At 42.0% G+C, this 26,590-nt stretch overlaps 2 protein-coding genes across 2 annotated transcripts; both read left to right on the forward strand.

Annotated features, from left to right (window-relative positions):
• The first annotated feature begins 1,928 nt into the window (after window positions 1–1,928).
• On the forward strand, window positions 1,929–5,225 carry FABP7 (fatty acid binding protein 7). The gene is made up of 4 exons (XM_074150235.1): window positions 1,929–2,193; window positions 2,463–2,635; window positions 3,258–3,359; window positions 4,868–5,225. Exons 1-4 carry the CDS (start codon window positions 2,121–2,123, stop codon window positions 4,916–4,918), a joined length of 399 nt encoding a protein of 132 aa, XP_074006336.1. The 5' UTR covers window positions 1,929–2,120; the 3' UTR covers window positions 4,919–5,225.
• Window positions 5,226–7,735: 2,510 nt separating this feature from the next.
• On the forward strand, window positions 7,736–21,093 carry SMPDL3A (sphingomyelin phosphodiesterase acid like 3A). The gene is made up of 8 exons (XM_074150589.1): window positions 7,736–7,967; window positions 9,475–9,688; window positions 10,497–10,641; window positions 13,617–13,713; window positions 14,995–15,173; window positions 16,345–16,525; window positions 17,909–18,033; window positions 19,245–21,093. The coding sequence occupies exons 1-8, from the start codon at window positions 7,862–7,864 to the stop codon at window positions 19,554–19,556; spliced, it is 1,359 nt and encodes a 452-aa protein (XP_074006690.1). The 5' UTR covers window positions 7,736–7,861; the 3' UTR covers window positions 19,557–21,093.
• The last annotated feature ends 5,497 nt before the right edge of the window (window positions 21,094–26,590 follow it).

Raw genomic sequence — 26,590 nt, forward strand, 5'->3', positions numbered from 1 at the left:
TTTATATGGATCGGGATGACTTGTACTTGCTGTTGACGTTAACGCAACTCTCACATAAGGATCCACAAGCAAATATAGGGCATAAGATGCCATGGAAAACATTTTTGGCTGTGGCTCATCACCCCACAAGGTGTCAACAATGTAACATTTCCTACTGTTGATTTATTCTGCTCCCAAATCATCACTAACACAGACAGGTGGGATCTCACCAGCATAAAACCTGGTGTGATGACTTTGGCAATCCATCTAAGCAGCAGAAGGAATACGAACATTTTAGCAGCCCCTGTTTTACATCCGAAGCATGGTGCAAAGTGTTAAAGAATATATTTTTCTTAACCCTGGGTACTTGTGTTAGCTAAGTGTGTTGAGAAATCCTGGTTGAACTGAGCCATCAGTGTAGGTATGATTGCTTAAATTATGAAGGATCATGAAGTGGCTACCTCCCGAGGGCCAGGTTGCAGTGCTGTGTGGAAGTCCGTGTAAGGCAGAAGTGTCCCTGAAGGGTCCAGCTACGGGCAGTGGCACAGAATCAGTTTCAGGAGTTTTATATCACATAAATCTGTGAGGCTGGTTCTACACAACATGCATAGAGAGCAAGGAGCTCTCCCAGGGCTCTGTGCACCCATCTGCACCAGAAGGATCAGCAGAGGCTCCAGGGCTTCTGCAAACAGAACCACTATGAGCAGCTAACTCCATCTTGTCAGTACTGGGGGAGGAGACCCTGTCAGTTCATGAGGATATCGGTAAAATCATTTAGGATTTAATATGATGCATCTCAGATGAAGCAGGGGAGTGGGGAGGTCAGCTTTCATGTACTTGCATGTCAGCTGCCTGGGTGGCAGCGATGAAGCTCTCTGAGGCCGTGGCTGCAGAGTTTGGCTACGGGTGGTGAACACCACTAAATACTTGATAATGTTACTGTATCGAGGAAACGCAATTCCCAAACTGAGTCATGGATGATACCCATGCACAATATCAACCCTGTGTGCCCCGTGCCAGCCAAAGTGTATGTTCCTCAGTCATTATAGAGGGTTTGACTGACTACAGACGTCAGGTTAGTGGACATCTGGATGAGAACCACCAGTAAGGCTGGTGTTCTGTGCAACCTTTGACCAAAAAAAGGGAATTGATTCCTTTCAGCCTCATGAACACCAATTGGCAGTCTGTTATTTCAAGCCATGCTCTTGCTGTCCCTGGCTCTCTGAGCACCAGCCAAAATGTCTCAGAAGTGCAGGTCAGAGGAGGAACTGAGACATCAACTGAGCAGCTACAGGAGGTCACTTTGTGTCTCTCTCTGTGCTTCAAAGCAACTGGATGAAATGTCAAAGAGAAATAGATGCACTAGTTCATACCCTTAGGTTATCAAGACTAATGAAAATTGTGTTGTATGGTAAAAGGAATTAGGATTATATTCCTGGGGTTAATTCAGAGAGGGGTTAATTCTTTCTGAGGACAAGTGAAAAAGTGGCAAATTAAATTGAAATGCCGTCAGAAGCATCACTTGCCCTACACCCAAGGAATGTGCTATATACTACAAGAGCCTGAAAGAAATGCAAATGACAGTCAAAAACTAATTTAAAATTCTTAGGAAAATATCCACAATTACTTCTATTTCGTATGGCTGGACCACTGTTGAGGTTTTGTTCTTACACCACAGGAAGCCTCTTTTGCTCAGTCCCCCAGGTTTCCTTAGGAGAGCTTGCAGAGCTCGGGGCACGACTCCAGAATCCACCCAAGCCGTGGAAAAGCCAATACGTCCCACGGAGACAGGCTGCTTTCTGGAAAAATAATAATAAAAATTAACAGACGAGATGTCGGTAGGAGCACCTGGGCTGCCTCAGGTGAGGGAGGAGCGGTGCCGGTCCCGTTCCCTGCACCGGGGAACCCTCCCCGCGTCCCTTCCCCGGCGGCGGGGAGCGACCTCCCTCGAAGGGGGAGGGCGCTCCCCGCCGTCCCCGCCGCCGCAGGCCCCTGTCTTCGGGGGGGCGGACCGCTGCTGCCCCCCCGCCTCCCGACCCCCCGCCGGGCGCCGGCTTTAAATGCGGGGGGACGGCGGGAGGGCAGCGGCGCTCCCCCCTGGTCCAGCGCGAATCGAAAAGCGGTAAAGGGCGGCCGCCGCCATGGTCGAGGCTTTCTGCGCCACCTGGAAGCTGGTGGACAGCCACAACTTCGACGAGTACATGAAGGCGCTAGGTAGGTACGGCCCGGGGGTCAGCGGCACGTTCGGGAGACCTGGAATTTGGCATGATCCTCGGAAAAAAAAAAAAAAAAAATTAAAAAATAAATCTGTGTGTGTACCTATGGATCCTTTAGGTATAAGGGCACAAGCAAGGCAGAAAGTAGCGTTTCACTGTGATATCTTAAAGCTGTAGAGATTTCTGTACTCCGATGTGCGGCCAGAAAAAAAAATATGTTAAAAGCCCTGATGGATTTCTCTCTTTTTTTTTCTCTTGATGGTCTAGGAGTGGGGTTTGCAACACGGCAGGTGGGGAATGTGACTAAACCCACTGTGATTATCAGCAGCGAGGGGGACAAAGTCGTGATCAGGACTCAAAGCACTTTCAAAAACACAGAAATCAGCTTTAAACTTGGAGAGGAATTTGATGAAACTACCCCCGACGACAGAAACTGCAAAGTAAGTGAACTCTCGAGCTGCAGTTGCTACTCTTTTCCCTTCTTCCTCCCCGCCCCCGCGGCTGTATCTTTGGTAGGGCCAAAGGAAAAAAAAAAGTAACTTCTGCTACTGCCAGTTGTAACTGTGAGGGACAGGAAAAAAGTACAAGATTGCATCTTACTTGCCTGTTTACGTCATGTCTTGTCCGAAGCTGTGCGTTCTGTGGCCAGCCCCCTGTCTGCCGAAGAATTGTGTCAGCTGCCCACTTTTCTTACAACCCAAGTATCATTTGGCATAACCTTTTCCAGTCGAAATGGGGAAATGCCTTCATCCCTGCGACTCTGGGGGCTTAACACAAACGTTATCCCAAAGCACATCTGAAACGGTGGTTCTTGTGAGCCTGGAACTCACAGAAAAACAACTTTTTTCATCCTTTGACACAAACAAGAATTGTATGGAGCTCATGCTTAAAATGAGGATGATTCATGGGCTTGGCTTTAAAATGGCTGGGACTACTTTATCATTCTACATCCACATCCATCTATTGAAAAGAATTCAATAGAATAGTGCATGCTGAATGTGTGAGCAGAATCCCAAATACCCCCAATAAATGAATGTCTTTGTGTTTCTTGGTATCTCACAGTCAGTTGTGACCCTGGATGGAGACAAGCTAGTGCACATACAGAAGTGGGACGGCAAAGAGACAAACTTTGTGAGAGAAATAAAGGATGGCAAAATGGTAATGGTAAGTATAAAGCTCACTGAGCGTTCACATACACCGTTAACACTCCTCAAGCTTTATGAACAGATAGTGTTACTTATACATGGACCCTTAAAATAATTGGTGGTGAAAGATAGCAGAGATTTTTCAAATATTTATTTTGTTCTGTTTTGCATCTTGTTTTACTGACAACTGGAAAATTGCTAGTGGTTTTAGGCGGGCCAGCCTGTGGATTTCCAGTGTATGGAAATGTGTGTATATGTTCTTTCTAGACTTTGTGTAAATGCCTAAGTGCAAAAAAAAAAAAACAAAAAACAAGTCCTGGTGAGCTGGAAAAGATACAAAGCTTTTGATTATGTGGGCAATGATCTGTTACCAGTGCTAATTTAGATTTAAAAATTTGTATACGCATGCATAAATAGTATTTAATTACACAGAACAAGTATTTTCCTAGGAAAATAAAATTACAATATTGCAGGAGATAATAGCATTTTCATATTTAATAATAAAGGATTATTACCTTGTTAAAAAATGTGATAAAAAATTGTGTGAAGAAAAGTCTTGGTTTAAAGTCACATTCCTTTCCCGACTTCTCAGGAATGGGAGTATGGGGTGAATAAAAGGTAAATTACTATATCCAATATCCAGGGCAGCACTTCTCATGCTTATTTTTGGTACAGAGATGTAAATTTCGAAAATAAAACCTCTTCAGCTATACTAATCTATGTGACTTGGCTGTTGGAGAAAACCAGTTAGCTTGTTTTCTAAATACTTTGGAGAGTGTCTGTATGGATGGAGACTTGCAAATAATTAAAGCCTTAAAGCATACAATCAGAGCAACACAATGTGACAAGCGATTCAAGGGCAAATACATGCTTTGTTTTTGGAAACAGCTACACACCTATACAGAAAACCTTTTCCTTTGGAATTTGAACACGGCGAGAAGCCTTGTTCCACTTCAGGAAATGCCTCCAAACCTCACACACTGTAGTTAGTGTTCTAAAATATTTGGTGGCTCTAGCTACATAAGTGCACAGAATGCATTTATTTTAATGCAAGGTTCTCCTTAAGTATATGCCTATGCATAATAGCATAGAATATGGGTATAGAGGACTTGGATTTTAGATTGCACATTTTGCAATGTGATCAGCTTTGGAAAAATAAGTGTTAAATCTGTATTAAAACAATGCTGTATTTAAGAAGTCATTCACAAAATTAGAAAAATGAAATGGTCATTTCTAGTCTCACTTTAGTTGCCTTGTACATGTGCATTAAGTGCTTCTTGGGTTTGAAAGTGTACCACACCGCCACAGAAAGTAGGAAGGAGAAAGTTATGTTTATTATGGAACCCGTTAACTTTGAGGTTTTGCTGCTTGCTCATTTAAAATACCAATAATCAAGACCAACTTGTTTTTCTATAAATTACGTTATGTAAAACAACCTTGCTCTAGCATGGACTTTTGAATATGTTCTAAGTCATTACAGAAAATGGTCCAGCATCTAACGTGTCTGTCTTTTCCTTGGACTTGCAGACTCTCACCTTTGGTGATGTGGTTGCTGTTCGCCACTATGAGAAAGCGTAGAGTTTACCTGGCCCCTGTCCAGATGTTACTTCTGCTGGATGGATTAATGTACCGTCCATAATCGAACGTAGCTAAAATGCACATTTCTGTCATGAAAGGTTAATAAAGTGTTTGGGGGGGCGTTGTTTTTTTTTTTTAAAAAAAAACTTATGCCATCAAATTGGCAAGATTGTGCTGTATAGTGAAACAGGTTAAACTTGGCATTAAATTTCTGAAACACTTGCCTCTCTTTTTTACAGTAAATGGAACATATTTGAATTGTTTTGGAATGCAGATCAATAGAAATTAAAAAGTTTTTTAAACCTGTGCTCCTTTCGCATTTAATCAGCTAATATTTCAGTATTCTGGAGGGAGTTGTCAGATGTTCCTTTTTCTGACTTAAGCACCAGAAAAGCATGTGGTACACAACACTGCAGCAGCCTCTCTCTGTGATGTAGAGTACATGGGAAATGAAAAATTGCCTTCACTCTGCTTCACTGGCTGCTTTTTGCTGCAGAAATCTAAAGCCCCTGTCTTTATATATGTAGGCAGAGAAATGGGAGGCTCAAGCCAGTTTCAGCTCCTCTCTTCACTTGGGAACTTGTTATCCAGTACATGCTAAGGCCAATAGGCAGAAGCCTTTGATGTCGGGGGGAACCTTTAGTTTTGATTTTAATAGCTACAGGAGTTTTTCATTTGTTTCGGTGGGCTTTTTTGCTAATATACCAAAGATTGAAATGTTTTACAGGATGGGAGGAAAGGACCAATGTGACAAAGGGCAGGACTGGGGGAACCTAAAGAATAAAGTTTATGTTTCATCAGTCTCCACGGGAGTTGGAGCAAAACAAACAGAAAACAGTACAAGACAAACCTGAGATTCCCCTCCCTGAGCTGTAGTTTCATAGCTAATATCCACAGGAGATAACAATTTGCACTGTGAGCAGTTTAAAATAAAATGCCACTTAAAAGAGAGAAATTAAAACCTTATTCCTGAAGAATATTCCCTAAAAGACCAGGGTGGGAAAAACTGCCTTACACCTCAGAATATGAGGAAAACTGAAACAGGTTGCTGGCAGCGTGGAAGACATTGTTTGGAGTGTCCATGTTTTCTGACACACTGACTCAGTGGACCCCATGGAGATGTAGCTACCTACAGCCTTTCAAACAAAGACAGAGCATTTGGCAAGTCAGTACTCCGGGGTGCGTGGATACAGAGGGCTGTGAGAAGGGGTGTCCTGCCCAGCTTCCCAGGCCTAATACTGCACTTTGCCATCCTTCAGATCTGCTAGGTGGTATCATGGGAAGTGGCTTCTTGCTTCCCTGGGTAGCTAGGATAACACAGGTAGCTCATCTCACTTATCTGATAAAAGTTCAGACACAACTGTGGCCCCTAACGAGCACAAATACAAAATTTAATGTCGTTAGCTTTACTTTTTCACAAAGAAGCTGCCTGAAAGGAACATCCAAGTCTGTTTTCTCTTGTGTGGAACACTAAGAGTCTTAATTATGAATGACTATTTGATGGATATTGATCGCTTTTAAAATCTAGGAGCTAACTTTGTTCCAGAGAAATTAGAAGAACTTGTTCCAGAGGTATAGGGAGCTGCAGTCTCTGTTTTGGGCTGCTTCAGCTGCTACAGTGCAAGTTATTTTTAAATAGCATCTTCTGCCCTTCAGTTTTACTAGCTCATTTAATCAGCTTCAGTACCTAATACAGCTTTTGTCTGCCTCCCCTCCCGTTGCTGCCGGTTTGCCTGAGGCTGCACTGGCCACATGACCGTCCTTCCCAGCCACCACTTCCCAGAAAGGTGGGAGCAGCTGCTTTTCCTTCGTCACTGGGGAAAACAGACTTGGGTTCCCAGCACTGCCATTCATCTGCACGACAAGCGATTTGTGGAGTCATGAATTAAAAAAATTGCCTGCATACATATGTTTTCTGAGTCACATGAAACCATCATGAAGCTTATTGGTGAAATATTTTGCTATTCTAAAGATGAACAATATTAATGTCAAATTAAATAAGGGAGAGAAAAAATGGAGAAGTGGTACCTGTGAAGTGCCTCTGGCACTGCTCAGAGGAGTGGAAAAGTGAGGAAAGTACCTCCCCACGGGATTTCCAGCTGCTGGTGAAACGGCTTTGCAAAGCCCTGGAAAGCAGATGTGAACAGAAGAGCACAGGGAGCAGCACCGTGAGGATGTCTGGGGGCAGCTACGGGATCCAGGACATCGTTACTCTGGTCTGCTCCTGAAACGGACACCCAGCGCTCTTCCTCACCAGAAACTACTCTGACTTCAGCAATAAACAGCAGCTCCCCTACTAAAGAGCCTTAGCAATGCAGTATGGTGTATTTACAATACACCTCAGCGTTTTCCTTAAGCTATGCTAAAGGTGCATAAAAATCCATTTTTTACATGTATTCTGCGAGAAACTTTCCTTCCAAAAGATGCTTGAGACTCCCTGAGGCGTCCGACAGGGTCAGGCCGTGGCCAGGGCCGCCGCCATGGCTCGGTAGGCACAGGGCTCCCAAGGGACAGTCCCGCCAGGCGCCACAGGCCACCGGCCGAGCAGGGAAGGGACTCCCGCCTTCCCGCCTCACCTCCCTTCGAGGCCGCCCCAAATCTGCCGGTGCTCTGAATTTAAGCCCTGCCCGCGGCCAGGCTGGCTCCTACGAGGTCCTCGGTGCCGACCCGGAGGTGGCACCTCATGAAGGTCACCCCGACCTACCGCCACGGCCGGCCCAGGCGAGAGCAGCTACCCCCCTCAGCGGGGCGCCCCGTCCCGAGACGGCTTTTGGCCCCGGGTCCTGCGGGCGGGGCGGGGTGGCGGCTTCCGGCAGCCCCGGTGAGGTAACGAAAGGCCGGTGGCTTGCACAAGCCAACCCGTGCTGGCCCCTCTCCTCCGCGCCGGGGCGGTCACACGAGCAGCCGGGTCGGCGGGCAGGGCGCTCCCCTGGCAGGGCCAACATGGAGCTGCAGGGGGTACGCGCCGCCCGCTTGGCCCTGGGCCTGGCGCTGCTCTGCTCGGCGCTGGAGGCGGCGCCGGCCGGCCCGCAGCCCCGCTCCGCGCCGGGTGAGTCCGCTGGGGGGAGGAGGGTGGGCAGCGGCTGAGCGGGGCCGCCCGCGGAGGACGGGGCAAGCGGGTGAGGGGCCGGGGCCGCGGTGCCTCCCTGGCGGAGGGAGGCCCGGGCCGGGGTGGGGGGCACCCGCCCCTCCGTGCTGCGAGCAAGGGGGGTGGGACCGGCGGCGGGGCAGGCCCGGGGTGGCTCTGGTTCCCTCCCCTTCTCCCAGCTGCAGTGGTGTTCCTTGCCCCAACAGACTTCAACTTCATCTGACTTTTAAATAAAAGTAAATACACCGCTGCTCTGGCGTTGGGGGTTTGAATGGGGTTTGCGTTTAGTCAGCCGGGGTGCGAGGGTGGCCGGTGAGGTGAGCCCGGCCCTGCCTCTGGCGCGGTGTCCCCAGGCACGCACGGCAAACGCTGGGTTTGGTGTCAGCGAACACACACGTGCTCCGCCTGGCCCCATCCGCCTGCGGTAGCCTGCGGTGGGTGCTCCGAAAGCGGCTTCCGCGGGATTCTCCGTCCCTGCAGCTCACAGGTCCCTGGGACGAAACACGCAGCAGCGGTGTCCGGGCGTTCCTCCCTCTCCTCTGGGTAGGAGTCACGGTTCTGCGGATTTCGAAATCGCTGCTGGTCTTCGCTTCCCGAAATAAAACTCCACGGGTTCCCGTCGCGTGGTGCCCGCTCTGCCACAGAGCGAGCATGTGACCTTGGGAAAAATCAATTTATATCTATCCCGGTTTCACAACCACTGCCCCAGATACGGGATAGCCTTTCCCAGGTGCTTTGAAACCCACAGAAATAAACTACTCTTAATTTACATGAAACTTGAAATCTGGCAGTCGAACACAAGGTTAATTGGTCTTGTTCACCATGTTCCTATAGTTGTCAGCTCCTTTCTCCGTGCAGTGCCAAGTAGCAATGGCTGAGAATGTGTCAGCCCGGCAGGTAGTGAGTAAGTGAGGCTGACACACCTCTCCCTGGTGAGAACCCTCTTTGCTACTGTGGCTGCTGGTGAGAAGAAGAAGCTTTGAAATTTTTGCACACGTGCTGTTCCTCCACTTCCTTTCTCAACTGTGATCTTTTATAGTAGCTTCCAGCGAGGGAAGGTCTGGAAAAATAATTAAAATGCAACTCCCTCTCTTTTCAGATGGAGTGGAGAAGTCTTTCTATCGCCTCTTCTACTCTCCAGTTTCCAGATTGCTATTAATGAAAAGGAGCCGATTTTCCAACCCTATCAACCTCCATTATTTTTTTCTTCTGCTGAATAGCTTAAACCTATGCCTCTGCTGTTTTTTTCAGTTTTTCTAAGCGGAGTGTGTGAAGGACTTGTCAGGAATGCAGAGCTTGCCCACACTTACCAGACTGGCTAATCAGCAATTCGTTAAATTTGTTCTCCTTTTCAAAACTTGAAAGTGGAATAGCAGTAGACAAACTGGAGCAAGCCCGGCATTACCCATGTGTATCCAGTTCAAATGCAAATAATGCATTTTCTTTAATCTTTGTTTTCTGAAAACAGGACAGTTCTGGCATGTATCTGACCTACATTTAGATCCGACTTACCACATTACCCCTGATCGCACCAAAGTTTGCTCTTCTTCCAAAGGAGCCAATGCCTCCAACCCAGGCCCTTTTGGAGACTTTTTGTGTGATTCTCCGTATCAGCTTATTTTGTCAGCATTTACATTCATGAAAGATTCAAAACAGCAGGTGTCATTCATGATTTGGACGGGGTAAGTGTTCAAGTCGCGCTGCAGGTAAAGCTTTTAACAGCTGGCTAACCGTATAGTGCAGTAATTCACAAATTTATATTTGCACCAACAGATCAGAGTTTAGTATCTCACAAATGCTACCTTTAAGTAGTTCCTTTAGTTGTCCAAATGGCTAATAAGTAGAAGATTGAGTGAGAATATAAGGCATCAGGAAGAGACTTTGATATCTGTAGTATGTTAGACTGTCCGTTGGGACATTTACCACATGACTGTGTTACTCTAAGTTGATAGAAACGACACGGGGCAGGTGGGAAGTGGAAAAAGCAAAAAGAAGGGTTATATATGTTAGGTCACTTAATTTTGCTGGTGGGAGGGTGTTAAGAAAAACAAATATGTAAAGACAAGTGATAAATTCATTTCATTTACCTTATTTCAGCAGGTTGTTGTTAAAAGGGGAAAAATAAACTTACAAGGTTGTGCAGATGACAGAAACATGACCCAAACTGCACAGTAGTTCAAAATCATGGAGTTGAATTAATTTAATTTCTAAGAATTTCTTAGTTATGATGAATGTGAATCATAGGATAAACATTAGTCTACTTGTTTGTTTTTGTTTTTGTTTGTTTTTGTTTGTTTTTTTTTTTTTTAAATAAATCCTTTGCAGAGAACCTTTCAGGCAATTCTATGATTTTAATTAAAGAGTCTATAGTAGTATTGCATGCTGGAATGTAATACTAGCACATCTAGAATGTAGATGTGTTTGCAGATCTGTTTGCCTTTCCTTATGTTGCTAATGAACCTTTGTTAGTAAAGCCTTTTCCTTTTTCAGAGACAGCCCTCCTCATGTTCCTGTAAAAGAACTCTCCACAAAGTTGGTCATTAGCATCATTGGCAATATGAGTTCTACAATTCGTAATTTCTTTCCAGATCTTCAGGTTTTCCCGGCCTTGGGCAATCATGACTACTGGCCACAGGTAAAACAAGTCAGAAGTTTGTTTATGTATCATATTGACTGTGTTCCTAACCCCTAAGAAAGCAGGTGTGAAAAATAAGAGTTAAATTTGTGTAACTTATTCTGGGAACAGTATTCTACAATTCTGCAATTAGCATTTAAAATTATAAATAAGTCAAGAACAGAAAATACATCTCTCTCTCCAATTAGCATTTAAAATTATAAATAAGTCAAGAACAGAAAATACATCTCTCTCTCTGTGTTAAGTTACCCAAGCAAACGTTATGCCAGGTAAAATCTGCACGTTGCCTGAGGTCGTGCAAATTTGCTGCTAATTGTTCCTTATGGCTTAGAATCACCAGGTCTCATCATAGTTAATACACACTTATTTTTTTTCTTGCTGTGTAAGTCATGCATGTGTGCACAATAACTTAATCCAGGAGAAATGACATCCTTAATGGATCTGTAAGCCTGTGGTAAGATCCAAGGCCTACTGAAAGGCCTACTGGAAATCTGTCTGCTGACATCACCTGTTGGTTTTTTTTTGTCAGACTAATGGCAGAATTTTTGTAATGTTCCTGCAGTTTTGCCACTATTATTAAAAATATGTCTTTTTTTCTTTCCTTATTGGACGCTTAGAAATATTCGCATTGATGATTTATTGGATATGTGCACCATTGCAGCTGAGGACAGTGCTTTTTTATTTTCGGTGTTCTGCGAATATTGTTCTTGGCATAGCTCAAAAGTAAACAGTTGCTTCATGTGTCCTTTAAAGCATATTGTGGGTTGATCTGGCACCACACAGCACTGAGGAGCAAATTCTGTCATTGGATCTGAGAGGATCGGAAGGGATGTGGAGCAGGTCAACTAAAATATTTTGTTTGAAATATCTGATGGGAATTAAGTAACACCCCTTCAAACCCCAAAGACTTTTATCCAGCTTTCTGTGTTATTCATGAGGCCTATCAGGGTATACCTTGGTGTCAGCGGGTGATTGTACTGTCGCCCGTACCGTTGCTGGAGTTAGTGATTCCCAAATCAGGGAGTAACAGAGGTGCTCAGAGAGGGGAAAGGGAAACGTGAGAGGCAAAATAAGAGCTAAGCATATCTTGTAAATGGGAGTGCACAAACCAAGCTGGGACTTCAGTCTCTTGCGGTCTTGCACTGACAGGAGCCAGGTTGGTTCACCAGAAACCACTGGTAAAGTACTTTGATAATAGCACCTTAACTGAAGTCTCAGTGTTTTGCTTTCATTTTGTTTTTGTTTTTGTTTTTGTTTTTTAAGTCCTAACAGAATAGTTGTCTAACTTGTTTGTTTCACAAATATGAGTTTTGTTTGTGAAATTAAATCTGAAGATAGAAAAAAAGTGGTTAGGGGAGGCAGATGGGCAGCAAACAGCATTTTGAAGCAAGCTGCTGGCTGGAATAACTGTTGTAGTTCTCTCTGCACAAACCCGCACCCGACTATTTCTGTGATACTTTGCTTTGAAAAGGCAGGCTTCACCAATGCCCAGAAGTGACATACTTTTCTGTTACTGTTTGAAAAAGACCATGGGATCAGAAATTCCCCACTATGGGGTCATTTCAGGTTGCTGGAGTGTTTTTGTTTTTTTTTGGCTGTTGATGACATTTCTGTTTTTCATATGGACATGCTTGGCAAATGTCCCGTAGACTGGCAGCGATGTGGAGCAAGCCACACACTGCAGGCTGTTCCAGAGCCAGTGTGAAAGCTGCGTGCTCACCATGCACCGAGGAATTTTATTGCTCTTTATTGTGTTCTGACCTGTCCGTTTTAACAATTTAATGGTCTTGGGTGATTTTTCTTGCAGAGCCTATTAAAAATAGTACTCAGGTTAATCAAGCATTGGGGTACCTTTCAGATGGTATATTGTGACCTTGGTCTTTCTGCATAGTCTTATTTGTTTCACATCCTTGCCCCTGCTTAAAATAGATTCCCAAACTGCTGTCTAATCCACAAGTTCACAGAGCACTGACTTGCCTGGGTCCAAACCACCTTCTGTCCATTACATGACCTCTTATCTGAGATTAGGTTTTGCTGTGTCTGGTAGTGACTGTTAGCTCTGGCTGAACTGGTAAGGCTCAAAGCTTTCTTAATAACCGGTATCTGTGCACTGCAAGCAGCACGTGTCTGAACAGACTTCTGATTGCACTACTCCTAGACAGAAGCTTAGTGCCTAAGTCTCTAATAGTGTAGGTTTAGTTTCAAAGAGCTTAGAAAGGTCAGAATTTATGTTTAAGAAAACATGCACTCTAATACTGTTCCTATTTATTGACCTCTGTTTTTTGCTTCTAGCACCAAGAATCCAAGCAGATATTTTAGGAAAGGCAAGGACAGGCTGGGATCTTCTTGTCAGGGTTAGATGAGAGCATGGCTCTTATCAGGCTGTGGCACTTGGGCATTGCTTGGCTCAGACTGAAGAGTGCTGCAGTCCTAATTAGAGCTGGTGGGAGAAAACATTGACAAAATTTTTCTTTTACATTTTACTACAACTGCAGGATATCGTGGAAATATTTGTGAATTTCACCAGAATGTTTCTGAGGGCCTTAGTGGAGTTTTGGAGAGCTGCTATCAACCTCAAATTGCTTGAAAAATTCACCTTTTATAAAAGAAGCTTATTTCAAGCTTTTCCTCCAAGAGACTTTATTTTTAGACTTTCAATATTCAGTTTATGTATTTATTAATATTGCAGCATGTATGGTTTTCCACTCTGCTGTGCTCCTAAGGCATGAAATATTTCTGGCATTAGTTTATCAATACATTAACAACGCCCTGCAGTCAGTTCTAAGTTCAGACATTTGTTCCTGATCAGCAATACTGGGTGTTCAGAAGTTTTTTTTTTTCCTTTCTTGAGTTTCTCCTGATAATGGATACACTTATGTGTTATGGGAGAGGTCAGGTGGGATAATTTAGTGATTTTTTTTTTCTTGTCTGTGTGTCTGAAAGCTAAGATTTAGGCAGGTTCTGCTTTCTCACAGGATCAACTTCCTGTAACTACCAGTGAAGTTTACAATGCTGTAGCAGATTTCTGGAAACCCTGGCTAACTGATGAAGCAATCAATACCTTCAGAAAAGGTAAAATATGCCAGTAATGCATTGTAAAGCTAGGGCTTAGAGAACTAATGTTTCTATAGATTTGTCCTGTTTGTTTAGCTGAGCCTCATAGGATGGATCAGCACAATGGATTATCTGTAATGCTTCTCCTGGAAGAAGTTACTTGTCTTTTTAATAGCAATACTTATGTTCAGGGTACATTTATTTTCTTCTGATGCAATAATTATTGCTTCTTGAAAAATGTATGGTATTATTGGCTTTGTAACAATGCATGTGAAGTATCTTACTGCCTTCAAGACCTCATAATAGTTTTTAGATAAAGGCATATGATGCACAAGAAGACTTAAACTTGGTTGTAAAAAAATTGGTGAAATGTCATTTCTGTTTTGATACTATATGTATTTAAGAGCATATTGAATAGGGACATATTTCTTCAAGTTATGATAGGACAAAGTCTTGGTGATTATACTGTTAATTGCATCACATTTGTGTCCAACTTACTAAACTGGGAGAATGTTGATATCCTAATTATGATTTTTCTGTTTAGCAAAGGACAGAAAAGTTCAACCCAATTTCCAATCCACTCACATATTAGGGATTTTAAAGTTTAATTTGAATTTATGTTTTTGTGTCCCAAATGGGAAGGAACTCTGGGTGAGAGTGGCAGTAGAAATTCTAAAAGGAAAAATAAAACTCAAAGGTGCAAACCTTAAGTTAAGATACATTGTTATAGCTCTGTTGCCGTGGCTCCATTGAAGTCCCTGAACGGTCAAATTGCACCCACTGAAGAAGCTCTGTTTGCCATGGAGAGTTTTAGGAGCTTGCATTGAAAAACACGGTCTTTATGTTTCATCATATTCCAGTCTGAAGTTCAATGATTTTCAAAGTACAAGGTTACTAAACGCAAAACAGCTTTTCTTGGAGGAACCTATATATTTGCAGTATTTCAAGAAATGTGGACTTTTTAACAATTACTGCATCTCTCAATGTGGAAGACAAGGTCACAGGGCACTTCTTGCTTGTCAGTTGGATAATTGCATCTGAAAACTGTCAACTAAACACAAGACAATTACAGGCAAGAATTCATAAAAAATTCAGTGTCAACTTCTAGTAAAGTGTTGCTAAAAACAGATTCTTAAGACGTTCTGTTGTGATAAGGTGATGCATGGCTTGAATAAACATACCATATTCTATTTTATTAGAAAGAGTAAGGCTGGGTATTTTGTCAGTGCTGTACTTTGATTTTAAAGTTGTGCTTTTAAGCCTTTCATTTTTCAGATGATGTTGGTCTTACTTTCACAGGTGGCTTCTATACACAGCTGTTTGAATCCGGTGGTAGCTCTCAACCACTCAGGATAATCAGTCTGAACACAAATTTATATTACAGCCCCAACAGTGTAACTGCGAATATCACCGACCCAGCCAACCAGTTTGCCTGGTTGGAGGGAATACTAGAAACCTCTTCAGAAAAGAAGGAAAAGGTAGGGGTGGTGAACAGAACCCATTTGTTAAACCTTGAAAAGAAAAAAAAAAAAAGAAATAGACAAAATGAAAATATAAACATGATTCTAGAGGAATATTAATGCTGCCAAAGATACTGCAAAATCAAAATTTTTAATTTTTAACATAATTCTTCCTTGAATATGCACATTATACCACCATTAATAAAGTAGTTGAATGCAGTTTCTCAAATTATACAGTAAAATACCTTTACTTTCCTACTATGTAAGGAACTGTAGAAGCCAGGATGAGAATACTTAATACTTTCACTTTTGTTTCTGACTCTTTTTAGTCATAGGCTTTAATTTTAAAATGTGCATCCTTAGTTTGAGACAAAAGCTAGCATATTTCATTTACATTTTTATGTAACTTCAAGTATCAAAAATAGAAATTTGGGAGCAGTTTGTCAATTACAAAACTTAGCCAAGCTGCAGCAATTGCTATGATTTGAGCGTTATAATAAATTGTCTTATAATACTCAGGTTTTGAAGTGAGGTTATAAATTATTGTCTCATGTTTGATTGATTGGTGTGGAAATTGGATCATCATCTGACCAGAAAAAGTGTTTAATTTGAAGAGTTTGCATTTTGCTATGGTGTTGTAATTTTAAAAATATTATGTTACATTCATGAGAAAGGAGAGGTTTCCCTTCCTCATAAAACCCTGCAGCATATCAGTTGGTGTGTGCAGTTGGAACCAAGTCTCAACTTCAGACAAAGGGGTTTTAGCCAGTTCTCCCATGTTTCTGCTGTCTCTCTTACCATGCAGGCTCTGTAATATTCTAACATAAGTTTTTCTTGCTATTCCCTTGAGGTGCCAAATCATAAGTCTTGCCCTAGTAAGTTATTTTTCCATTTGAAATAATTGATCAAATTTTCCTTTGGCCTAAAGTGACACAGATTTATCGGAACTTTTTTCCCAACAATATACTGAATTCACTAAAAAAAAAATCTAATTATTTTTTTTCATTAGGAATTTAAACATTCTTGCTCTTTGTATTTTGTGTAACAAAACTGGTGCGATTTATAGCTTTCAGAATACCATTTCTAAGACAGCATTATTATGAAATTGTGGTAACCATTTCGAAGTTACAGCTAAACTGTAAGTTTCAAATGAAGGTGCTAATTGTGCTTTCTGTATCTAATTCCTTAGGTATATATAATAGGACATGTTCCAATAGGATACTTGCCATATGCAAGGAATACTACAGCTATCAGAGTGCACTACAATGAGAGACTGGTAAAGATTTTTCGCAAATACAGTAGTGTTATTGCGGGGCAGTTTTTTGGACATACACATAGAGATAGTATCATGGTCCTCCTGGATGAAGAAGGTAATGATGCTTGTTGAATTCTGCATCTTTTTCTTCTTGGTTAAAAGCAAATCAGTACTTTCTTGCATGTTCTTCCTAGTCAACCTCCCTTATAAATAATTTAAAAAGGAAATTGGGTAATACTATTATTTATCTACAAGAGTTCAAGCCACACACACTCCCAGTTTTTTCCCAAAGAACCTTGCAAGGCAGACTGTCTTTTTTTTTTGTTGAAGTCAGAAGAAACTCCCGAAGCTTCCTATTTTTTTTAATGAATGCTTATGCCTAGACAGGAATTTCTAGTCTTTCCTCTCCGCTCTCGCAGTGACACGGGCAAATTATACTAGCCAGTTGCTATTGTGTAATGTGTCAAAGGGAATGTTCTCAGGCCAGCTAGACATGCTCTATGTTCTGGTGTTTCCTGCATCATTACTGTGCCTCTCTGCTGAGTTCCCTGCTGCTTCAAAGTTAATTAAGATAAGGGTAAGCAGGAGGCAGGGGAAAGCAAGTCGCTGCCTGTTGCATCTCTTAGATCAGCTAATTTCCCTTCAAGAAAAGCACCCACGTTTGAAAGTTTTGTTTATTGCTTTGAAATCTGGTAGTTTTAAGCATGGGCATGGCCGTATGGAGAACTCTAATGTCTCTAACAGAAGGTATCTAACAAGTAACTGGCTAAATTTCTGTGTCTGTACCATAGAACAGTGAGAGTTCCATTGCTTTGATTTATATAAAATACCCAAATATTAATTGGCTCTTTATCTTTTATATGACCTCATAAAAGCAATGCCCAAAATGCTTACTGGGCTGACAGTATACTAAATCATTTGCCTTTTTACATTTACATTTACATTTACATTACAATTTCCAGTAAAAAGGAATCCAACCCTAGAGAAAGAACTGGCTTTTTGTATTTTTTTAAATGGTATTCAAAGCAGTCTTATACCTACATGTTTTTGTAACTTATCCTATTTGTGCATGAAATCATCACCTCTACTGCAGATTTCACTGAGGACAGACTGATCTTGGTGCCTTATCATTACAGTTTGCATGTGCAAGGATCTGCTTCCAAATTATTTTAATAATTTTGCATATTTTGACAGAATTTAAACAGTGAAATTGCTCTATTATAGACAAACCCTATAGACTCTATTATAGACACGGGTCTGTTATTAGACCCGATAATTGGGTACACACTGAAATGTGTATTGTGGTATTTTACAGATTTTGGTCTGTCCAGTAGAAGTGTGGGAGCTGACAGTGCTATAGCTAATCCAGGGGAAAAAAATGCTAACCTACTTAATCCTGTCGCTCTGGTTCTCACTGTGTTGGTTCTCTACAACAACATTTGTTTGAGAAAGAAATGATTGTAAGAAAGCTGTTTCCTCACCTTTCCTCTTCCTGCAGAAAAACCAGTAAATTCCTTGTTTGTGGCTCCTGCTGTAACCCCAGTGAAGAATGTATGGCAAATGGAATCCAATAACCCCAGTGTCAGATTGTATCAATATGATCTTCTTGATTATAGCTTGCTGGTAAGTAGATTTTAAAGCATTGTTTAAGACTTCAAATATAGTGTCATTAAAAAGGCAAGATGTCAGCCTTTGCAGTATTACGGCTATTGGTGGAACTTTGGTGCTTAGTCCTATTTTTTTTCCTGGGCAAAGGAAAGGAAATCTGAAAGAGAACTTGGACAGTCTTTCTGTGCCTACAGGACTACCTAATACTTCCTGTTCTCTATGGAATTTTCTTACAATGTAGAATCAAAGTCAGTCAGAAATTTTCTGGGCAGAATGCTAAAACTATTTGCAGGGAGCTCTGCAAGAGTGAAAAAGGTTCACCTAAGTCCTGGGCTTGTCTACATACCAGTGTTGTTTGCTGGTGATAGGCTGAGCTTTGGGATGCAGTCCCTGAAATGCTTCTGAAGAGTGTAGAAGAGCAGATAAAGAAAAGCACTTTTAACCATGTGATGTCTTTTGTAATTGTGCGCCTTCCTGTATAGAGTATATACTCTAGAGAATAAACTGTATAGAGTTTATACTTTTAATATGAAATGATAGATAAATTTAGAAGGAAAAAAGGTCGAACACTTCTATTCTGTAGTCTCATGTGATTATTTGGAAATAAAGTGAATCCTGTGTAATTATTTTGACTCCAAATGACTTGAATATTCTCTCTGTAATTCAGGGTAAAATCTTGACCTCGCTGAGTTCAGTGGCAGCGCATCCTGCAGCTTGACTGGGACTGGGGTTTCTCTCTGGAGCCCTGTGCTAATATAGGCTGCTCCTTTCTGCTGCAGATTTCATTCCTGCATCTCCATCTCCTCCCTTTTCCTTAAATTCTCCCCAGGCCGTTCTTTTTCTGTCCATTCTGCTTCTCAAGCAGTGCCCTTAGAAAAGAAACTTCTGGTTCTCACCCTTTTGCCTCACTCCTAAGGCAGACATGAGCAGAGTGGAGTTTGGTTTACAGTTTGGACAGGAAAGACCTCTACCGCTGCCACTGCTGCCTTTTGTGGCTCCTTTTTCTTCTCCTCCCCATCCCCCCACCATTACTGCACTGCAAGTACCAGCTTTGGGTGTAAGCCCAGCTCTTGGGGTGGGACGTGACCTTCTATTCAGTTGTGAATAATGAGGAGTGACAGCTTCCTAATCAATATATCACTCTGGAGACTTAATGAAGCAGGGAAGAAAGCAATACAGCCGTGCCTATTTTTTCTTTTTTTTTTTTTTTTTTTTTTTAACTGTAGGATCTTTGGCAGTTTTACTTGGACCTCAGAGATGCCAACAAGAAAAATGAATCTGACTGGAAATTAGAATACATCTTTACTAAAGCTTACGGCACTGAAGACTTGAAGCCAGAAAGCCTATATGAGATGGCCAAGCAGTTGTCTGTGCCACACAGCACACTGTTTGAGCAGTATTACAGTAACTTCATTGTGAGTTATGACAAAACCATTGTCTGTGAAGAGGGGTGCAAGACCTGCCAAGTATGTGCAATCCAATATTTGGATTACTCCTCATACACAGATTGTATCAATCGGGAAGCAATGTGGAAATGAAGTCTTCATGCAGTTTATGTTCGTGCTGACTTTAGCGCGTGATTTAAAGAACCTGCTCATCCTTTTGCTGAAGCACTGACATGCTGACAGTCCCACATGCTGTGAGACTTCTCTGAATTTCAGGGGAGCAATAAATCTCCCCAGATCTTTCTTCTTGTAAGCATGTTTTCCTTCCACATCTAAATAAGTTTACTGGCTATGTAATAGCGGCCAGATACTTTGCTGTTGTTTCAAGTGTCCTGTACCCTCTGTAACAGGCACTCCAGTACGTGGGGATAGAATTTACTCACTCAGTTCTTTGGAAATCCAAGTCTCTTTTCTCAGGATGTGTAAACGTAGGCAGTGCCATTTCAGACATGGGATTTTATGGGGGCAGGTTTCAACCATCTGCTGTCACAATTTGCAAACTGAAATCTGCAAAACCGGCGTTTGCTGAGACTGGAGTGCAGTTATGTTATTGATGCAATGCCAGTATTAGGTATCTCCCTGTGCCAAGTTTTCTTTCCCCTCTTAACCCCTTAAATCCACCTCTGTTTAGAGGCATATTCTAACCACAGCATAAAAGTGACTTAATGGAACACAAACCTCCATCCTGTAAATACTTAATGCATTTTTTCAGAATGTGTGTGTTTGCCCAGCACAGTTTTTTCCTTACGATAGAGCTATTTACATCGGTACTGCTATCAAGAAGTCTTCTCCTTCTATCAAGAAGATTTTGCAGCAGACCATAACTTAGGTTTAAATTGATTAATACCACTAAGTAGACATGGCATATCCATTCTCTGTGCAGCACATGTAAACATGCAGTTGTCATGGTGTTTCTCAGGTTTCTTTTTTCATAGAACGGTCTAGTACTTAATGTGAAAATTATCATATGCAGGAATTTACAATTGCACAGACCACTTCTTCCTCTTCTTGTGATGTAATAGGTGCACAAGATGATGATACTATAAAGAAGGCCATTTATCTAGTGTGTGTAACCAAGAAGGACCTTCACCCATTTTTCTGTTGCATCAGGGGCTATACTTTGGGAACCTTTGGTCAATACAATACCATACAGACCCTATTCTAGATAATGTTATTCCAGAGTAACTGGAGCGGTAGAAGTGGTTGTGAGACAAATCCAATTGCTAACTGTTTATTTTCAGGAGATTAAGGCCTTTGCTGTAGCAGTTGAGGAACTTTCTGTTTTTGTTTCCACTCAAGCTTGCAATATTTAGTAGAATATTTCCGGACAAATATTCTTAGTCTGTAGTATTCACAACTGTAGATGCAGATACCTCAGATCTGTCATGCATCAGTCATCCACAGAGGAAATGGCTGGTTTGTTAAATTTGCATTCAGAAACAAATCCTCCAAGTGGCACTAATGTTTAGAAATGCCATTAATGATGCACAGTAGGCAGTCCTGTATTTTAAATTCTGTTCTCGGAGAGGGTGTGCTGGGCATGTGAACTCTTTGGAGCTATCTGCTCTGGCTGATCTTGAATGTATCTGGATATGTAAATAACCTGAATTAAAGTGGGTTCTGTACAGACTGTGACTGTCAGGAAGTACTGGAAAGTTTCAGTGCTGAAAGCTGATGATTCCCTCTGTGTTGGATGTGTTTCTTGGTTGCGTTTCATGTGGGTTTGTTCATGAAAAAATGCCTGTTACCAGTATCTGTTCTCCAAGGGCAAGCAAGCAGAGCTGTGGGTGGATAGCATAAGGGCAACTGCAGCTGATAGGAGAGCTGAGCTTCCTCCAGTTTGCCAGATGGGTTTTGTTCAGTTCAGTCGTGTGCTTTGAACAACTGTCTCTTTTCTTATACTGGTTTGTTTCTCTAAGTCCTGTAAGTTCTGTTTCAGCTTAATACCTTTCTTCCATTAAGGACTTCTCTATTGCTGAACTTTAGAGAGAGCTGGACCACATGGTAGATCAGTAGCTACATAACTCTAGAAAGAATGGTAGGCTGATGGTGGGTTGTTGGGCATCTTGCTTCCTAGATTTCTTTTTTTGTGTATGTGTGTCAATAGATGGTATTTAGTGACCATGAACAAGTAAATGCCTACAAATGTCTAAATAGCAAGCTATGACCCAGATGTACTGGTTTTTAATCTGGTCTTCAGTTGAAGTCAAGAGTTGGATGGCATCAGCCAAGGAGGTTGTTTTTGTTTCAACCAAAGGGATATATCCACCAGGGTTACATTTATCCCGGGTATACGCTCCAAGATGCACCCTGTTACGCAGGCTCGCGTTCTCCGCTTCTCCTGTGTGTAACTGTGCTCACGTGAGTGTGAGCATAACTGGCCAAGACAGACCCAGGAGTATGTTTGACTGCATCATCTTGTAACTCACCCATAAACTGAGGAGAGAGCATGTAGGAATGTTACACTGTAAAAAACACGAGATAAATCACACAAACAGCTTAGATGGCACCTGGGTGTAAGCAGAAATAGAGGCCGGCCATAATATTTTTTTTTCAGTTTCCTACTTTATTCCTTCATGGATCTAGGAATGCTATAAAGGTAAGTTATCCTTTCCCGACATAAGCTTTTTTAAGGAATCATAGAAAACACCAAAGAGACATGATCTGATAAAGCTGCTGACTCCTCTAGACCAGATTCCCATTTTGCTTTTCATGTGGTATTTTATGGCTCCATCTTGAATGGAAGATTAGGGGGAACATTTGTGAAGACACGTTTGATAGAAGACAAATTACACCACCTAGTGGAGTAAAAAGCTTTTCATTTATCTACAATTAAACTCGAGGCATTTGAAAAAGAAGAGTAATTTCTCAAATATTGTAGGATCTAGCTTCTAGTTTTTGAAGGAAGTACTGCTACTTCTTTGTAGCAGTTCTGCCATGCAGGACACTTTCTCTGGGTATTAAATGGTTGCTGGCTCCTAGAGGCCATGTCACTTGATGGATCCTGAACCCTGTGGTAGGTGCAGGTCTTGGCCTACGTTCAGGGAAGAACTGGAGCCCAGAGAAGGGATTCTCAGAGTCCAGCTCAGTTAGCCAGCAGGAAAGGGATGTGACACCAAAGATCTATCCCTAAGCAGGTGGGCGTCTCTTTCCAGTTAGTTTCTGTGCTTTAATTCTCTTCTGGAGCTAACTGTCTGAGCTTACGTCTACATTAACAGGTACTGCAGCCTAATAGGAGTGCCTTCTTTAACAGGAGAGTTGGTGCTGAGGAGCTGATGTGACTGCTGCACATTTCATTAGCAGCTGGAGGACATTAGATGTACCCTTGAAAGTGTGAAAGAGCACTCGCAGAGAGAGCACTCTGCAGCATGAATTAAAGCACAGTAAGTGGGGATGATCAGTAAACTGTTCAAAGGGGGCTCCTGATCCAAACTAAAGTGAAGGTGCATCCAGAGACCAACGTTAATTGCCTTAAATTGGGGCACTCAGTAGTGTCTGGATGTGATCTCATCACTTCTATTGTTTTTCACTTGCCAGCCTGAAGAATTGAAATGACTGGAGGAGATGGGCAGTGAGTGAACATATTGTTAGTAAAATTGAAGTGATGAGCTTAAATTGTCTAAAGACAGAAATAGGTAACTAAGTACTTGTAGTCCCTTGTGGCCCGTTTCCTGTATGGACAAATGATGAGCGGTAGCATCTTCAAGGATAAGTATCTAGTTTAACACTGTCATTTAAGTTCTCTCTGTGGTAAAGGCAATCTCAAGAGGGTGGGTTGTCACATTGGTCTAAGAATAAAACCTCTTGGAAGTCCCTTTCATGCCCAAGAGGAACTATGTCAATGTCAATGAAGAAAGGGACTGTAATTGTCTGAACAAGATCAGTTGCTTTCCTTCTTTGTTTTCCCAAAGCTGAAGACTAGCTTTTATCTGCTTATCACTACAGCTTGCAACAAGAAAATATTGCTTTAGATAATTCACTTGTTATCTGTCAGACTCAGCTTTCTTTTTCTGCTGGAGGAACATCCTACCTAAGAATTCTACCAGTTTTGTTATTTGTGGGTCTGCAAAGAAGCCTAGTGTAAAATGGATGTTGTTTTCATGCTATGTGTGCAATGTCACAATTGTAGAAATTCAAAGAAAACAGAGATAAAAAATAATCAAAATGTTAACCACCTTAATGGTTATGCTTAATTAGTTTTTGAAGGTTGTGGGAATGCCTAAAGGCCAGTGTGCTACTGAACACCAAACATCAGTTCCTGCGAAAGTAGGTTTTAGGAGAGGGGTCTCAAGTAGGATAGAACATGCAGTAGGTGGATGAATGAAGTCATAATAAGGGAATCACTTAAAATCAAAAACGTTGAAAGCAAAACCACGGGTAATGTTACAAACCCCTGCTGCAAGCACTTAGTGATGCAGTGGAAAGAGCACAGATGTGGCCAAATTAGAGCTTTTCAAGTGCAATTTATGTTGCCTTCAGTGGTAGACCTATACTGAAAAGCTGTCTGGAAAATTCCTTCTATTATCTGCATTTGTATCAAGTTGTGATGTGATTCTACCTGTCAAACGTGTTACAGCTGATGACTGAAATGTTCCTCCATCATGTCTTCCAGCTTGCACTGGGTAAGAAAACTGGACGCTTTGTTCTTGTACCCTATAAACTTTTTGTTGGATTTTAAAGCAACCACTCAGACATCAGGAATAGTTAAGTTGGAGAAGTTTCAAATGTGGAGCTGGGCAAAAAAAATTTTTCCCATCCTGAGAAGCATCCTGAGATTTCAATATTTCCCACTGGAATAAAGCCAAGACCTTGTTGAGGTTTTAGGCAGGGAGATGTGCAAAGTGGGGATTTACACCTGAGCCTGCCACCTTCCCCCGCAAGCACTTGCTGTGCATCTCTCATGGTGTTGACTATGCTTTTTCCTTCTACCCTGGAACTGAACAAGTTTCTAAATTAAAATATTCATTGGAACTATTACATTTATATAAAAAAATCTGATATTGACACAGCATTTTCCACTGAAAACTGTTAAGCAATTCTCAAGAACTTCTCCCACATGCTATAAAGTTTGATGCCTTGCCTGTCCAACACAGTACATGCCCATGGATACACTGCAGCAGCTTTTTTTGTCCTGTATAATCCATGATTTTTGATAGTTCGTGTGGGCCAGATGATCAGCTGGTAAAAACTGACTTTGGAGCAGTGAAATTAGTGAAGTGATTAATTAATTAATAAAGTAATGAATAATTTTACTTCAGATTCAGGAGTGGGTTTTCAAAATACCTAACAAATATTTCTGTGTGGCATAATGCAGTCCCGCCTGGAACTGAACAAGCAGACTCAGGTCACAGTAGTAGAGTAGCTGTATCAGTATACAGCTTTTCCTGGAATAATTCCCCCTGTAGCCTAGAGTGACGTAACAGAGCTATCCTGCTTCCCCTTCCAAGCTACCTTGGATGTTTGCCGTATAGTGTTGATTTATGGCATGAAAATACGTACTGACAGACTTCAGGTACAAACCCAAATGAATTGTGCTCCCAGGTCCCCTGGTTTGATGTTTATTGACTATAGATGGACAACCCTTATGCAGTGTTTCTAGAGAGGTGGGGCACTCTGCATCTTGTGGATTTTGGAGTTTACAAGACAATTTAGAAGTGGCTAAAAAAATGAGGCTGCTAAAGGATGGCAATTTCTCTAGGCTCTTGTATAAGCATTGAACCCAAAATCTCCCGCGTTCAGTCTAGCAGGATCCTGCTTCAAGTGGGGGTGGTGTTAAAAGTCTGTAGTTGTGTCACTCAAAATACATGCAGAAAGACTCTTCTTCCAGATGGGTAGGGTACCTTGCATGCTGCTCTGGCTTTTTTATGCCTTATAAAATGGGAAGCATCCATTTTTAGATGCTTTGAGAAGCCTTCCCTGGCCAGCTCCTCATTCCTATTTTGTTGGACGTTTCAGGCAGAACTTGTTCCATATATTAGAATATCTTACACCTATGAAAACTGCCATCTGCTACAAAGCATTTTTAAACCAGTTGAAACTTGAGACTTTGGTAAAATATCCCACTAAAAGATTCTGGTGTTGTTGCAGCTCATAGCAATGAAGCGTGCATTTTACCTAGCCTTAATTGAGTCACTGCAAAGAACATTTAACTTAGTCTCACAGGAGGGGATATTTGATGTTGTTTTTACATCAACCTAGCTGAAACCTTCCAACATTTCTAACAGACTTTGTTGATAGCTAACAAGACATGTTTCAAGCTGTCTGTTCTTAACAAAGTCTCCTCATTTGGTTTGGTGGGGTTTTTTGCCTTTTTTTTTTTTTTTTTTTTAAATCTAATTGAAAGTATTTATACAGAGCTTGAAATTCTAGACAGGCACAGGATTTTGCTCAGAATAATTGCCAGTGTACAATGGAGGATTTTTCTATAGTATTTTTTGTGTTTCTCCCCTCCTTCAGTCATCCCGACCAAAGCACATTTCTGCTAAGCGGTGTCAAAAAACCATAGCAACTATCTTGTGACAGAGCTGAGGAGGTTTTGTTCTGCAGAGGACCCATTAATCACTTATATTGCCCCCAGCCCACCGTTCCATCCAATGTGATTCTGGGAATTTTCTGCTGAAAACTGTTGCTAAATATTTGTATGGGTGAAGCACTCTCCTCAGAGAGACCCATGAGGGAAGCAAAGTGTGTTACTCATAGCGTGTGTGGCCATGTGAGGCTCTAGAGATGGATGAAAGGATTCCTATTACCAGGAGATGGGAGTTTTCTCTGTGGTCCTGTCCTGAGAAGGAGGAGCAGGAGCAGGGGGTTTGCCTGGGGAGCGGGTCAGAGGCTGGCGGAGCAGCAGGGGAGAGCAGAGCAGGTTTAGTGGGCTCATTGGGGCACGCATCTGGGCTGTTTTCCACCGGCTGTGGGCACTGGTGCTGGAGACCTACTCGTTGCTCAGTAGGTGCCTCTGCTCCTTGCAGTAACACAAGGTCCCCCCTCCCAGCAGCTAGCTGGGCAGCCACCATCCTGCTCCTCAGCCCATTTTTCAGAATTTTTAAGTTACCCTCTAAGGCCCAATGTTTTTCCCTGTCACCAAGTCATATTCCCTTTTTTATTTAATTGCTAAATGACAGCTATTA

The sequence above is a fragment of the Numenius arquata genome, chromosome 7, assembly GCF_964106895.1.
Source record: "Numenius arquata chromosome 7, bNumArq3.hap1.1, whole genome shotgun sequence".
Classification (NCBI taxonomy): domain Eukaryota; kingdom Metazoa; phylum Chordata; class Aves; order Charadriiformes; family Scolopacidae; genus Numenius; species Numenius arquata.